Source organism: Maniola jurtina, chromosome 22 (genome assembly GCF_905333055.1).
Source record: "Maniola jurtina chromosome 22, ilManJurt1.1, whole genome shotgun sequence".
Taxonomy (NCBI): Eukaryota; Metazoa; Arthropoda; class Insecta; order Lepidoptera; family Nymphalidae; genus Maniola; species Maniola jurtina.
In genome coordinates, this window is record NC_060050.1 from 6,181,734 (window position 1) to 6,197,182 (window position 15,449).

At 34.3% G+C, this 15,449-nt stretch overlaps 2 protein-coding genes and 1 non-coding gene across 5 annotated transcripts in view; 2 read left to right on the plus strand and 1 right to left on the minus strand.

Annotated features, from left to right (window-relative positions):
* LOC123876669 (endochitinase) overlaps positions 1–4,487 on the plus strand; it is a 35,689-nt gene extending 31,202 nt beyond the window's left edge. Inside the window, exons 10-12 of the mRNA XM_045922961.1 lie at positions 1,653–1,859; positions 2,561–2,635; positions 3,387–4,487. Of these exons, the coding sequence (XP_045778917.1) occupies positions 1,653–1,859; positions 2,561–2,635; positions 3,387–3,509 (405 nt within the window). The 3' untranslated portion in view covers positions 3,510–4,487. The remainder of the gene's footprint in view (positions 1–1,652; positions 1,860–2,560; positions 2,636–3,386) is intronic.
* Positions 4,488–9,660: 5,173 nt separating this feature from the next.
* Trnap-agg lies at positions 9,661–9,732 on the minus strand. Its single transcript has one exon. It is a non-coding gene; the product is annotated as a tRNA-Pro (tRNA).
* Positions 9,733–11,742: 2,010 nt separating this feature from the next.
* Positions 11,743–15,449, plus strand: part of LOC123876670 (dopamine receptor 2-like) — a 165,308-nt gene continuing 161,601 nt past the window's right edge. For all 3 annotated transcript variants that reach the window (XM_045922963.1, XM_045922964.1, XM_045922962.1), the window contains exon 1: positions 11,743–12,119. The gene's annotated coding sequence lies outside the window, so the exon portion shown is untranslated. The remainder of the gene's footprint in view (positions 12,120–15,449) is intronic.

The window sequence follows — 15,449 nt, forward strand, 5'->3', positions numbered from 1 at the left end:
TACTTACGCAAGTAGCTTACATGATTAACTTACGACGAAACTAATGTAAACACTCTAATAAGTGTCCAGATTTCTGTTAAAATATTCAATTTCAAAGTTACGCGGTCTGAAAAATTTACATACAAATCTTTGAGCCCCTAGTAATTTTAAAACTACATATTTTTAGAAAAATCTAAAACACCACAGACACAGATATTAGTTTCTAGAATATGTCTGCAAAATTTCATGGACTTTGGTTGCTTAATATTCAAATGAAATTGGAACTACGATTGTATGAAGCGAGTGACGGAGAGAGCCCTGTTAAAGGAAATACGTTAAATGAAAATTATTACTGCTTTACAATCCGATTTACAGAATTATTAATTTTTAAAATTCTGTAATCAGAACTGATAATACCTTTAATTCAATTCGTAGTGATACAAAACTGATCAAGTATATTGAAAATATTTTTATATTGGTTTGGTCTATCGGGATTTCTGTGACCCCAATACAATTATTTGTCTGTCCCTTTATTTGTTGAGGCTCGCAAAAATAATATAGAACCCATTTCACTGGGATTTCACTATTCGAAGGGACAAAAGATCAGTACTTAAAATGAAACTAAACATAATCTTGCAGTTGAATAATTAAATAAATAACTTATAGTTATAATACCTAATAATAAAAACGATTACATCGACGAAAATGAAGGCATAATGTTATTTTTGTAGGAATAATAAAGAAGTTTTGATATCAAATTTTTATTTATGTGGCGATAATATTATGGAAGTTTGGATATATTATTATATGATATTGGTAAAGTTAGCTGTTTTGTGATGTTTGATTTGCAAACTTTTGCTGTTGCGAGTTATGATAATCCGTTGAATGTACCAGTAACTTAATTTGGGAAGTTTTGACGTCATGACACGTATTTGTTGCAAGCTGCCAGACCATAGTGATAATAGGCTTAGGTTGAAAAAGTTTAGGAGCTGCGTCTGTAATTTCGTATAATATCGATATTATTTCGTGTTAACACCTGTAGAGATGAATGGAGCCGAGGGTTTTGTAACCCCCGACCCAAAAAGAGAGGCGTTATAAGTTTGACGTGTGTATCTGTGTATCTGTGTGTCTGTGTATCTGTCTGTGGCACCGTAGCGCCTAAACTAATGAACCGATTTTAATTTAGTTTTTTTTTGTTTGAAAGGTGGCTTGATCGAAAGTGTTCTTAGCTATAAATCCAAGAAAAATCGGTTCAGCCGTTTGAAAGTTATCAGCTCTTTTCTAGTTACTGTAACCTTCACTTGTCGGGGGTGTTATAAATTTTTAATTTACACTTGTTTGATAACAACTCAAACTAAGCTTTGAGTATGAGTCTCCTTTTTGTATTGTACAAATTTTAACAGTTAGTATGTCAAAATGAAGCTGAGTAGTTATTAATAAAAACGCTAATTTAAAAATAAGTAAACGCATATTTTTTGAGTTCACACCAATATAATAGAATGTCTCTCGGCTCGACGAAGCAATACTACACAATAAAAAAATATATTTTCTACCAACTTCATGAATTCAAAAGCATGAAAACAGATTGAAAAAGTAGATACTTGCTAAATCATCAAACTAAAGGTAACTAACTATAGATATCAAAAAAATTTATATCCATCTTTATTTCGCAGCCTGATTGGGCAAAGCCACCTTCAACGCCGTCTGATCCATCTGAGGGCGCACCGATACCTACCACCACGACTCAGGCACCTGCCACCCAGGCCACTACTTCCAAGAAACCTACCACTCAACGACCTACCACGCAAAAACCTACCACACAGACTCCTGCTCCAGATGAGAGCCCTGAATCTCCAGAGGAGGTCGACCAGGCACCAGCGGTATGTACTTACCTACTTTACATGTTTTATTTATATTTTGTAGAGTGTTTATTTGCACTTTGTTTCAAACAAATTAAAATCAACTGGAAAAGCTGTCATTTGTAACAAGAAATCATGGTGGCACAATTAAAAAGCCATAAACTAAAATTAAAAGAAGAACAAGTAATCATTTTTGACGGTGTTGCACAGCGATATGATTATTTTATAATATAATATGGTGTTGCAAAGCAAAGTAAAAATTATTCAAAGTGGATAAAACTGTAAAGTTAATGATTGAACATAGTTTTATATAACATGGAATCCAGAATTAGATCAGGCAGTCTTTTTTCTTTGAATTACCGAGTCTAATATCAAAGTAACCAAATTACTTTGATTTAGGTCGACTAATACAGGCAACATTGCCGAATTGACTTATTTTGAAAATATTTACAAATTTTTCGGCCGATTTACATCAGTTAGTATCATTGATAGAATATTTACACAGAACAAAAAAAAAAGTAGTTAGTTGAATTTATGATGAAAATACAATTTTCATTCGCCCGACAGTTTTTCCATTATTATTCATCAAATTCTGAACTATACTACATCAAAATAAGCTTTTTGTAAGTTTTAAATAAATTTAGATTGGTACCATCGGTACATAGCAATTTGAATTGCGTTTATTAAAACAACACTATTCAGCCTTTTATTGTTTGTAACAGGAAAACGAAGTGGACATCCCGGAAGTTTGCAAAAATTCGGATGATTACATTCCAGACAGAAAGAACTGTGATAAGGTAAGAGCCCATATATAAGTAGGTATTTTATTTATTTCAACTTCTGACATCGAGGCATGCCCCAGACACGGTAATATTACCGTGCCCCAGAGTTGCAGGGTAAGTACAATAATTCAAAATGTAGCAAGAATCGTCAGCAGACTATTGTACCTACCTTACATTTTCCGGTTAAGAGTGTGCCACCATCTTTTTTCCTCCGCCTAGACCAGGGGGTCTGTCTACCCACTTCCCGCCACTATCGTAAGGTCATCTGTCCAGCGGACTGGAGATCGTTCTACGCCACGCTTGCCGCGCATGTGTTAGATGGCTAAAGCGAGATTACACTACTCTGTATCAGTCTCATTCCCACCAACTATAAGCTAACAGTATATGCTCTTAGTTCACATACAAAGAACTTTCTCTCTCTCTGCATCACTGAGGGTCGGTATTCTTTCCCATTGTTCATAATATAACGGTAGGAGTTGGGCTAATAATGCGATGGGTCCTTCCGCATACCTACATCTTGACTAAGTTTAGGTAGGTAGGTAACTTCGATTCATAGTTTTAACGGTTATTGTCAGAAGTTAGTTATAATAACCGGGACCGATGGCATAGGGACGCCGGTAACGAGATGACCAAAGGACATCTAAAGACCCATCCAGTTACCGACCGGGGTCAACGTTGTTCAGCCTAATTGTTTGATATGCGCTGCCATACGTCCATAAAAGCACTGGTACCTAGTAGCTACCTAAATAAACAATTTTTTTTTCAGTACTGGCGTTGCGTGAACGGCGAAGGCATGCAGTTCAAGTGCCAGCCCGGTACAGTCTTCAATATTCAACTGAATGTTTGCGATTGGCCGGACAGCGCAAATCGGGCTGAGTGTCGCTCATAGAAACTGCAAAGAATTTTTATTCAAAAGTGCATACATAGGATGTCTACATAATATAGGTTTCCGGCCAGAATAATTATTCTATTTATTTATTTCAATGCGTGAAAGAATTTCCAGAATCAGATTATTAGTTCCCAAGATTACCCTCTACGTTAAACTAACAACCTCTTTATAATGCATAGATAAGTCTAGGAGCGTGGAGTGGGCAACCCGCTTTTCAAAGATGCAATAGGTATTACTTGCCTAAAGATAGACCATAATTTCGCAGATAGCATGTGAAAAACCTCGTGGAAAGCCATGCTATCTTACTGAAAGTATCCTGTGAAAAATCACTAAGCAAAACCTCACAGTTTAAAAATACTACCTCATAGTTCAATCAGCATTTTACAAAAACTTTGTACCTATAAATACAAACCAATGTATGCACTTTTAATTAAATCGGTTCAAATTGTAGGTTATTTTCTGCGTGCATTTTTTGTTTTATTTAATTATTGTAAATAGTATTAAGAATGAAGTCTAAAACAGTTTCGATCATGTAACAATTAGGTACTGTTATACGAACTTAATTAACTAAAATTATATATTTTTTTGAAGCATGATTAAAATTGTTTTACACGGACCAATAAATTTAAGAATATTTAAGAAAAATCTGACAATTTGAGGTCAAAGAATATAAAAAACACTGCCCTTATGTTATAAAAACGATTAATCTGAATGATTTGTAAAAATGCTCAATTCTACTCCATTTCTGCAATGTAATTTGCTCATCATTTATTTGTAAGGAAAAATGCAAGACGGAATGTTTCCGACGCGTTAAAAATAAAAAAAATGTAAACGTTTTTATAGACAGGCAAGTCTAGGCAATTATCTGGCGCTGCCAGTCACTAAGTAGGTTTAGCGCTCTTCGGAAATAGACCGTCTTTTTTAAGTTAATTTATTTATTTCGCTGATTGAAGCTAATAAAGTAGTTTTAATAATTTTTTTCTGTAGTTTTAATTCATTTTCCTTACCTACCTATGTAGTATTAGTTCAACACTTCAAAAACTGTAAGGATACTGTGACCTGTAATGCCCATTGGGAGTTGGGACCTAAAAGGTACCTTTGAAAGATTATTATTTTATGGATTAGCTGGTGTAGTTGCATGAAAGGCGGTTAAAGTTCCGTTAGGGTGATTTTCCAGCCTTTCCATTGAAGAGGAGCGGAGCGGAGACTGTGTTTCGACCAGATAATTGAAAGAGGACATGATAAATAAATAATTAAAAATAAATTATCACTACCTATATCTAACATTAACCTTATTGATTGAAAACACACGTCGTCGTCGCTCCACTCCTCCTCAGTGGAAACTCACCTTCAAACTTTGACCATTCAAATGGGTCGTAATCATGTGTGTCCAGCTAAATAAGTTAAATATCTAATCAAGTTAAATATTTATTACAGAAATATTTGAGTAACGGTCAAGCGGAAACCTTTCATCGATAAAAAACCTAAAAATGAACTGCTGTTTCATTTTGCAAAGTCGTAAAAAAAGAAGTCGTAAAGAAGTTGACAGTATCTTAGGTACAATTTTTTATAGATCACTAGAGTTAAAGAATTTTTATTCTCGTTTTAAACAAGCGACGCCCTGGAAAGAAACTTCGGCCAGCACTTAACAATGCTTTTTTAGGGTTCCGTACCTGAAAAGGAAAAACGGAACCCTTATAAGATCATTTGTTGTCTGTCTGTCTGTCTGTCTATCCGTCCGTCCGTCCGTCCGTCATATCTGTCAAGAAAACCTAGGGTAGTTCCCGTTGATCTAGAATCATGAAATTTGGCAGGTAGGTAGGTATTATAGCACAAGTAAAGAAATAAATCTGAAAACCGTGAATTTGTGGCTACATAATTAAAAAAAAAAATATGATTCAATTTTCAAAGTAAGATACCAAGTGGGATATCATATGAAAGAGCTTTACCTGTTCATTCTAAAACATATTTTCATTTATTTTTCTGCGTAATAGTTTTTGATTTATCGTGCAAAATGTCGGAAAAAATACCCGAGTACGGAGCCCTCGGTGGGCGAGTCTGAATCGCACTAGGCTATTTTTTTTATCTTTTAAATAAGTATAAGTTGCTTCAGAGAGCGAGGTTTGATAAAACTCATTCAACCAATGCCAGATGAAGTTAATGCATAAATTATGAATTGTTTTTCGAGTTCTCGTTCCAGTGCTTTCAATTGACGTAATTAATTTAGATATAGCTTTTTATTCACAGTAACTTACTTTACTGGCCCACTACTGAGCACGGGTGAGAATGAATCAGAAGGTTTTGACTTTACACACGTTTGCATTATAGAGAGCTCTCAGGTACACTGAATCACACTTCACACTAATATTATAAAGGCGAAAGTTTGTATGTGTGTGTGTGTGTGTGTGTGTGTGTGTGTGTGTGTGTGTGTGTGTGTGTGTGTGTGTGTGTGTGTGTGTGTGTGTGTGTGTGTGTGTGTGTGTGTGTGTGTGTGTGTGTGTGTGTGTGTGTGTGTGTGTGTGTGTGTATGTTTGTTACTCCTTCACGCAAAAACTACTGGACGGATTTGGCTGAAATTTGGAATGGAGATAGATAATATCCAGGATTAGCACATAGGCTACTTTTTATCCCGGAAAATCAAAGAGTTCCCCCGGGATTTCGAAAAACCTTAATCCACGCGGGCGAAGTCGCGGGCATCGGCTAGTAGGTAAATAAGGTCTCAGGCATGCAGGGTTTCCTTACGATGTTTTCCTTGACCGTTAAAGATTTATTTTCTTAACAGGGCTCTCTCCGTCACTCGCTTCATACAATCGTAGTTCCAATTTCATTTGAATATTAAGCAACCAAAGTCCATGAAATTTTGCAGACATATTCTAGAAACTAATATCTGTGTCTGTGGTGTTTTAGATTTTTCTAAAAATATGTAGTTTTAAAATTACAGGGGCTCAAAGATTTGTATGTAAATTTTTAAGACCGCGTAACTTTGAAACCGAATATTTTAATAGAAATCTGGAAAACCACAGACATAGATATTAGTTTCTAGAATATGTCTGCAAAATATCATGGACTTTAGTTGCTAAATATTCAAATGAAATTGGAACTACGTTTGTATGAAGCGAGTGACGGAGAGACCCCTCTTAAGTTTACTCCTAAGATTTGTATCTATCTAAATAATAAATCACACTAATATTATAAAGGTGAAAGTTTGTATGTGTGTGTGTGTGTGTGTGTGTGTGTGTGTGTGTGTGTGTGTGTGTGTGTATGTTTGTTACTCCTTCACGCAAAAACTACTGGACAGATTTGGCTGAAATTTGGAATGGAGATAGATAATATCTAGGATTAGCACATAGGCTACTTTTTATCCCGGAAAATCAAAGAGTTCCCACGGGATTTCAAAAAACTTAAATCCACGCGGACGAAGTCGCGGGCATCATCTAGTATAATATAATACTGCTAGTAATTTGTTATAAATATTATATTATATTCATAAAAGTCTAACACTAGACAGTTTTTTTTGGTCAAAATTTTTACGCCAACCAACGTTAGATTGACTTGATAATTTATAATATTTATAGGTAGGTGCGGCAGATACTAGCAGATGTTAGATGTGATTGTAGGTAATACCTACGCCTTTCACGTATAATTTGTTTTAAATAATGCGAAAAACGAAGAGGATTAAAAGTTATAAGCGAATAAACGGACAAACGTGAATTGCCACCGCATTTTGATTTTAATTTGTAATAAGAGAATATTTGGGATTCAACCATGAGTAGATAAATACTAATGAATAAACTAATTTTGTTCCCAAAATGTTCTAAATGCGGACGAGAATAGTTAAGATAAGACAAGATTAATATTATTGTTTCGGAAGGTAACTCTTTTGTTCCTGCTTGAAAACGTCTAAGGGCTATTTTTAGCACACTCATTGTTAATTCAACCAAAACAAGACTAATAATTTTCTTGTTGAGTAGGTAATTTTAAAATAAGAATCTATACTAATAAATAAAATTGGAGTGTCCGTCTGTAATTTCGAAATAACTAGCTTATATTAAGCTCATATGGTTATATTTTGAACGATACCATAACCGAATCACACGTTTTTAAAATTTTTGTCTGTCTGTCTGTTTGTTTGAACGGGCTGAACTCGGAACGGCTGAACCGATTTTAACGGGCCTTTCACAGACAAGCAGAGGATTGGCCAGAGAGTAACACAGGCTACTTTTGTAACCGACTTTCAAAAAAGGAGTTGTGTTTTTCTGCCTATGCACTGATATCTCTGAGATATCTGAACCGATTTACGTATTTTTTTTAATCGATAGAGGAACTCTGCGACATTGTTCTATAAAAAATTTGGATTCCAACTCCTCAATCCTGATGCTGCAGGGGATGTGACCAATCCACGCGGGCGAAGCTGCGGGCATCATCTAGTCTGCAATAAAATAATTTTCTTAGTAATATTTCAATGAATTCTAAAACAAAGAGTCGTCGTTAAACTTTACCTACTCATAATATAGGTTTTTATTTTGGAAGTCACTGAGGTGTAAGCTGAAACTTTTTACCCGAATACGGCAAAGCCGAAAGGAAGGGTTATGATTTTAGACATGAAGTTTTGTAAAAGGAGTCTATCATGATATTGATTTTGCATAAATAAAAGAAACAGATTATCTAACTCTTCGAGCTGGATTAGGTTATACATAGGATAAGGTACCTACATAATATCACACTAACACACTATCACACTATCACACTATTATATTATAAAGGCGAAAGTTTGTGTGTATGTATGTGTGTGTGTGTGCGTGTATGTTTGTTACTCCTTCACGCAAAAATACTGGACGGATTGGGCTGAAATTTAGAATGGAGATAGATTATATACCCTGGATTAACACATAGGCTACTTTTTATTCCGGAAAATCAAAGAGTTCCCACGGGATTTTTAAAAATCTACATCCACCGAATGAAGTCGCGGGCATCAGCTAGTAAATAATAAATATTAATCAAAATGGTCCATACTTCGCTTTTCCTATCAATTAGGCATTTTATGTTAAAATGAAATGTGGTCTTTATATTATTTCAATCTCGTATTTCAATGAGTCGTGAAATATAAATGATCTTTATTGGGTTCGTTATATTTTTAAAACTGCTCATAATAATGAAGCACGTTTCAGGCGATCGATCGCGACATAAATCGCTCCTATTTGCTTTATTTACCTATATTTCAACGTTAAAAATGAATATTGGAATGAATGAATGAAAGAATGAAATATCATCTTATTCTGACAAAAAATTTATTTGTTCGAGGTAAGTAGCTAAAATAGACCAATTTGTTACGTATTTTTTGTTTCTGAAATAAATAATAATTAATACCTAAAAGTAACAGTTGCATTGTAAGTTTGTACAGTAGGTATCTAGTGGTAATAGGCTTTTCAGCCTGTGTCGAGATTCCGGGTCTATCAGATACGAAATGCAAGAAAAAATATTACCTATGTGAATGACTTAACAGGGCTCTCTCCGTCACTCGTTTCATACAATTGTAGTTCCAATTTCATTTGAATATTAAGCAACCAAGGTCCATGAAATTTTGCAGACATATTCTAGAAACTATTATCTGTGTCTGTGGTGTTTTAGATTTTTCTAAAAATATGTAGTTTTAAAATTACAAGGGCTCAAAGATTTGTATGAAATTTTGTAACACCGTGTAACTTTGAAACCGTATATTTTAGAGAAATCTGGAAAACCACAGACATAGATATAAGTTTCTAGAATATGTCTGCAAAATTTCATGGACTTTGGTTGCTTAATATTCAAATGAAATTGGAACTACGATTGTATGAAACGAGTGACGGAGAGAGCCCTCTAGCTTGTTAAAATGCTTCTTCTGTCAGTTTTTATGATTTTTATTAAGTATACTAGAGGATGCCCGCGACTTCGTCCGCGTGGATTTAGGTTTTTAAAGATCCCGTGGGAACTGTTTGATTTTCCGGGATAAAATGCCTATGTCAATTACAGGGACGCAAGCTACCTCGGCACCAAATTTCATGCAAAATATAGGTTGATAAAGGTATCCATGATGTACTGTGTTAAACTAAAAAAATATACTTAGTTACTTCTCTTTTTAAAATATTTTTCATCATTTTGAAAAAAGGCATTTGGGCTCGTCCGGGATTTGAACCCGGGACCTCTCGCACCCTAAGCGAAAATCATACCCCTAGACCAACGAGCCGGTTGTTTATAAAACCAAATTAATAGAAATGTATTCGAACAAGTATGTTAGTGAAAGTTATGGATTGTGTTCTTATGACGGAAAGTCACGGGATGTTACATTTCTGTATATGGTACAGAGCCTAATTTTAAAATGCTTGGTCACAACTTAGTTTTTCATGATTGCTTGCCATCATGTATGTAGTCATTACTTAATCCATATAGAAGCACGCGTAATATTAATGAATATTAAGAATGCTGAAGTGTCTCTCTGTGTGTTACCTATTTCCGGTCCATTTTAACGAAATATGGTACAGATATGGATTGCATCCCGAAGATGAATAAGGCTACATTTTATTCCGGAAAATCAAAGAATTCCAACGTCATTTTTAAAAAACAAAACGAACGAAGTCGCGGACATCATCTAGTATTGCTGTAGAGGGAGTTTTCGCTATTCCCGAGTCCCGGCCTTGGTAACGGGATTCAATCACAGACTATACAGTTACCTTAGTTAAACATCGTTCAAGTGCGAGTCAAATTGGCATACGAAGAGTTCCGTAACATCATATAAGCTGATAGCATCATCATTATGAGCCACTACTGAGCACAGGCCTTCTCTCAGAATGAGAAGGGATTAGGTCATAAAGGGAAAGAGCAATAACACCTTTTAATATAAAAAAAATCATGGCGGAAATAGGTAGACATTCTGTGAAAATTTCAACTTTCTACAGATTACGGTTCACGAGATATAGGCCACTGACAGACAGAAAGATGGACGGACGAACGGACGGAACAGAAGCCAAGGGGGTCCCCCTTTGGCTTCCTTTGGGGACGGAACCGTAAAAAGGCAAACAGCGTCGCATTTACATCATAGATGTTTCAGAAGCAGATTATGGGCTATTTTATCGCATAACTAATAAACTCGACGTATCTAATATTATCACTTCCCACAATATAATCTCCTTCGACAGCGGCTGATCTATTTATGACTGTTCAATATTATTTTATGCTTGTAATATTATTTTATGTCCAGTTCACATAATTCAATCCAGTAAGTAGCAGTAGACCTATAGAATAGTGTTTTGGTTCAATTAGCTGCAGAAATATTATACCTATCTATGATTGAAACGTATTGGCCTAAAAATTATTGGAAGAGCATGCGATCCATTCCAGTCCTTAGTCCTACTGGAATAATTTGACCCGCTCGCAATCTTCAACAGGTCTTTACTTTCATGAGGCTTAATAAAAACGTGTTTTATCTTGATTACTTACCTTCCTTTTTTTTACTTTGAATTGATACCTTCTTCAATGATCTTAGCTTAGCAATTTACCAAAAGTTGCTGTGTTCATTTTTTCTAATTTAAGTATAGGTAAAACGCTTTTGTAGTAGGTAAATAAGATACCTACGTATCCATTTAAGCTATTCCTAACTCATTAAAAAAAAATTGTCCTAAAAAGGAATCGAACCCGGGACGGAACATTGTGGAAATGTCTTAAACTCTCGTTGCAAAGTCCGTAGATCGCGAAACATTTTTTGGGTCAAATCACTATTTAAAAATTTACAATATTATGAACTTCAAATTTAACAAACAGTCCCACCTATCTAAATAATAATAAAAATCACAGCCTACATTCTTGCTTCATAAGAGCAATACAGTTAACAATATTTTGCGTTTTTGTGCAAATTAAAAAAAATAATGCCTCTTGTAATTGATATTTATTAGCTTGATTATGTAATTTATGTAGTGTTCAAGTTCCTAAGTTTCTAGATTCAATTCCAACTCGTTTGGATCGTAGTCTTGCTTACCTATAGCTCCTAACATGTTTTTGTTTATTGAAAGAAACATTAATTTTATTTATTATTACACTTTGCCGTGTAATTCGTTAATTAATCAAATGCGCTCATCTAATTAATAGGAGTAAAAATAAATTTTAAACTTAAAATCCCAGCTTAATAAATGAGTTGCGCATCGCTCGGCGCACTAAGAATGTGGTTAGAACCCGCTTTTCCCACTAGTATGGCCGAGGAAAGCACCGCTGCCGCATTCCCGCGGTCGCCATTACTGAAAATTTCGCGCGCAAATACTCGTCACAGATAACAAATGCAATAAATGTATGATGCGTGTCTAAAAAGTATTTAAGTGCTATTTATTAAATAACTGGCTCAACAGCTCTAGGTTCTAGCCTGTTCTCATGTGAATATAATGTGTAAGGATAATTTTAATTAAAATATGGGTTGAGAGCAGTAATGTTAAAGCAACTAAGTACTATGAGTAACGCAAAACTTTTGTTCAAGAATAGAAATGAATGCTAGTGATGATGTCAAATATAACTAACCGAGTGTGGTTTTTGTAACTGTAATGCCTAGAACTGAGCATTGAACTTTGGATGGAGTAGTTTTTATTAAAGGTAAGTTAATTAGAGAAATATACAATTACTAATTAAAAATTAAAAATTTATTATGTAGTTCATTATAGGGCTGTTGTAATAATATTGATGTATAATAAGGATTGATGCCTGTAGGATAGTAGATTCAAAGAATACAACCTATTGGACTTCTATCAAACCAACTCCAAAGAGAAACGTGAAAGCAGAAGTTTATTTTACTTTTTTTACAAGGCTGTAATTTTTAAATTATAATAATATTATAATAACAAGTTATTAATTATTATGTTCATACGTGACCAATTTTTTTTAGCTTTGACGTCAAGGCAAAATTCAAGACCTGTCGTTCTTTTAGTCCATCCATTTTCTATCTACAGTTTTTTTCTGACATCATAGGCATTTGTATATATAACAGTAAATAAAAATTAATTATACAGCTACTTACATATTTTATTTTATACGCGTTCCAAAGTCACAGCGAAACTACAACCAGTATTTCTCTTGGGAAACATTTAAACGAAATAGCTATGCCCATGCAACTGCATCTGACATCACAGTCACTGGCGTTGTTCCGTCGCAAACGATTTAAAAATAACGACATAATTATTTTGAAACCGAATATGAACAATGCAGTTTTGTTTAAACTAAATTATTTATGTAGATCAACACAATAAATATATTTATTAATAACTTCAAACAAAATATTAAACAGCTCTACCAAATTCGAGCATCTTTTAGAGTAGGATGACAAAGATCTGAAAAACTTGTTTATAGCCAATGCCATAAAAATAAAATAAATGCCCTACTGTAGACTTACACAAAATATCTCTTATTACTATCATAATGTTTTGGCCTAAAAGTCATTCTAAAGGATATTTTGCTCGCGAAACTTAATGTTTTTGTAGCTTTTCCCTCTTTTTGTATACCTATTTATATTTTATTCAGTTAATTATGTGAGTTGAACAGTACAGTAAGTCCATGGATGTATGAAGTAGATAATAAGTCAGATCGATTCTGCATGAAGTACTAACCTAACCTAGGTAAGAAAAACTAAAAATCGATAAAACCGGAGCCATATACAACAAAGCACAGCACGATGGACCGACGACATAAAGCGGCTAGCGGGAAGTGGCTGGATGAGGAAGGCTGAGGTCCGGGTGTGGTGTTGCTAAGGGAAAGCCTATGTCCAACAGTGGACATCCACAGGCTGATGATGATGATGATGATGATGATGATGATGATGATACAACAAAGGTTTTAAACAGTTTATGGAAGGAGGCTGTGCTCTCTAGCTTTTTAGTTAGCTTTCATCTTACTAGCCGTCTGTTGTGTTATTAACTACTACTTAATATTATCATCGCTCTTAATACTTTTTCATAACAATTATATTATTATCTATAGCTATAGGTACAGTTAATCCTAGTTATCTATAACTAAAATTGTCATCATGGAACCCATTTGTCGACGTCAGTTTCGATTTACGATTTGGGCTGAAACTGAAATGCTGAGTTATTGTTTCCAGTGTAACTCAATTATGGTCAACAGGGTAATAACCAATAATTTACTATGTAAACTATAATTAAGTACTCATGCAGTAAATTAGGGTCTTGTATTCATTTAGCTTTTGTGTATGAACTCTTTTGTACCTAAATAAGGTCAATAATTCACTAGCTGACCATGTCACCAAAAGTTGACCAATATGTAAAAAACCTTGTGATAAGAAAAATAACTAATGATAACTAAGAAAACTAAGAACTAAACTAAAATAACTAAGAATAATAACTAATAACTAATAATAGCATTTTTTTTAATCGGACGGTAACGAAAAAAGAATAAAATGATACAAATGATACTCACCATAGACAGATGTTGGGGGTTGATGGTAAGTTACTGGTGCGTTTGAATTTTTTTATTGTTCAGGGATGATAAAACATGAAAGACTTTAAGGGAAAATAAGAGAAAAAGCAACAATATAGTTAGTTGTATAATAATGTCAACACTACGCTACTATAATTATTACTGATAACGACACTAAATATATTTATCTGTCAGTGGTTTGATAAAATCATAGTTAACAATATCACAAGAAAAAAATATAAGAATTGACGTAAAAAAAATTAAATGATAATAAGGATAAAGTATTTAAATAAATTTCCTATTTACTGATTCAAAATTTACTTAGCTAATGATGTTTTCTCATTCATTTTTTGAGTTTTTAATTAATTAATTTATAATGATTGTTTTTTAAGTGTTTAGGTGTAATTTTGTTAACAATAAAGTTTTTTTAATAAATAAATAAAATGAAAATTCACGGTTGGTAAGTATACCAGTAGTGAAATTTATTCAACTTAATTTGTTTATTCAAGGAAGTAGGTAAGCAAGACATTCATTTGCATCAAATTAGTGAAGCTATAAACGGAATAAGTTTGTTCAGTGTCCTTAAAATTTTCCTGAAGTTTCTGCTGGCCTCAGTTGTAAGGAGATGGAGCGCCAATTAGGGATTGCTAAATTTTTGTGATGACATTTTTAACATCTCGTGTAATTCACTCTCTACAGTCGTATTCCTCATTACTGAGAGTCGTGACTCCTTCCCATTAATCCTATAAAGGTAGGAGTTCTCTTGGGATAATAATGCCCAGATCCTTCCGCATACAACTCACTAAGAGAACGAAATTTCGACTCTTAGGTCAATTTACAGTTATTACTTATGTTAGTGATAATAAACGGCACCGACGACGGCTCCGCCGAATTTTAATATACCTACTCGAGGCAAAGATGCAATAAAACTCCAGATATTGAATTATACTATTTTTGACCACCGACCCAAAAAGAGGGGTGTTAGAAGTTTGACGCGTGTATCTGTCTGTGGCATCGTAGCTCCTAAACTAATGAACCGATTTGAATTTTGTTTTCTTGTTTGTAAGATGGCTTGATCGAGAGTGTTCTTAGCTATAATCCAAGAAAATCCGTTCAGCCGTTTGAAAGTTATCAGCTCTTTTCTAACTTGTTCTTTAGTTGTAACTGTAACCTTCACTTGTCGGGGGTGTTATTTAATTTACACTTGTATAAGTGAATACATTCGTACGCTTGCGTGTGTGATAAATATTTTTTTGCATAGCGATACGGATTGCAAAGATATTGGTGCGGGGTTCACCTACCCTTTGACACCTACCAGCTTGCTTCAAAAAATGGTCGGAATTCTTGAAATTTCCACAGGATAGAGAATAAAGAGGATTTATATTTTTGTCCAGCAAAGCCATAGGCGGTCGCTAGTAAATATAAGCTGCTCTTAGAGAGAATATAATATTGGTGCCAATTTTTCATTTAACTTGGGTTTACGCAAACTTTCGCTGA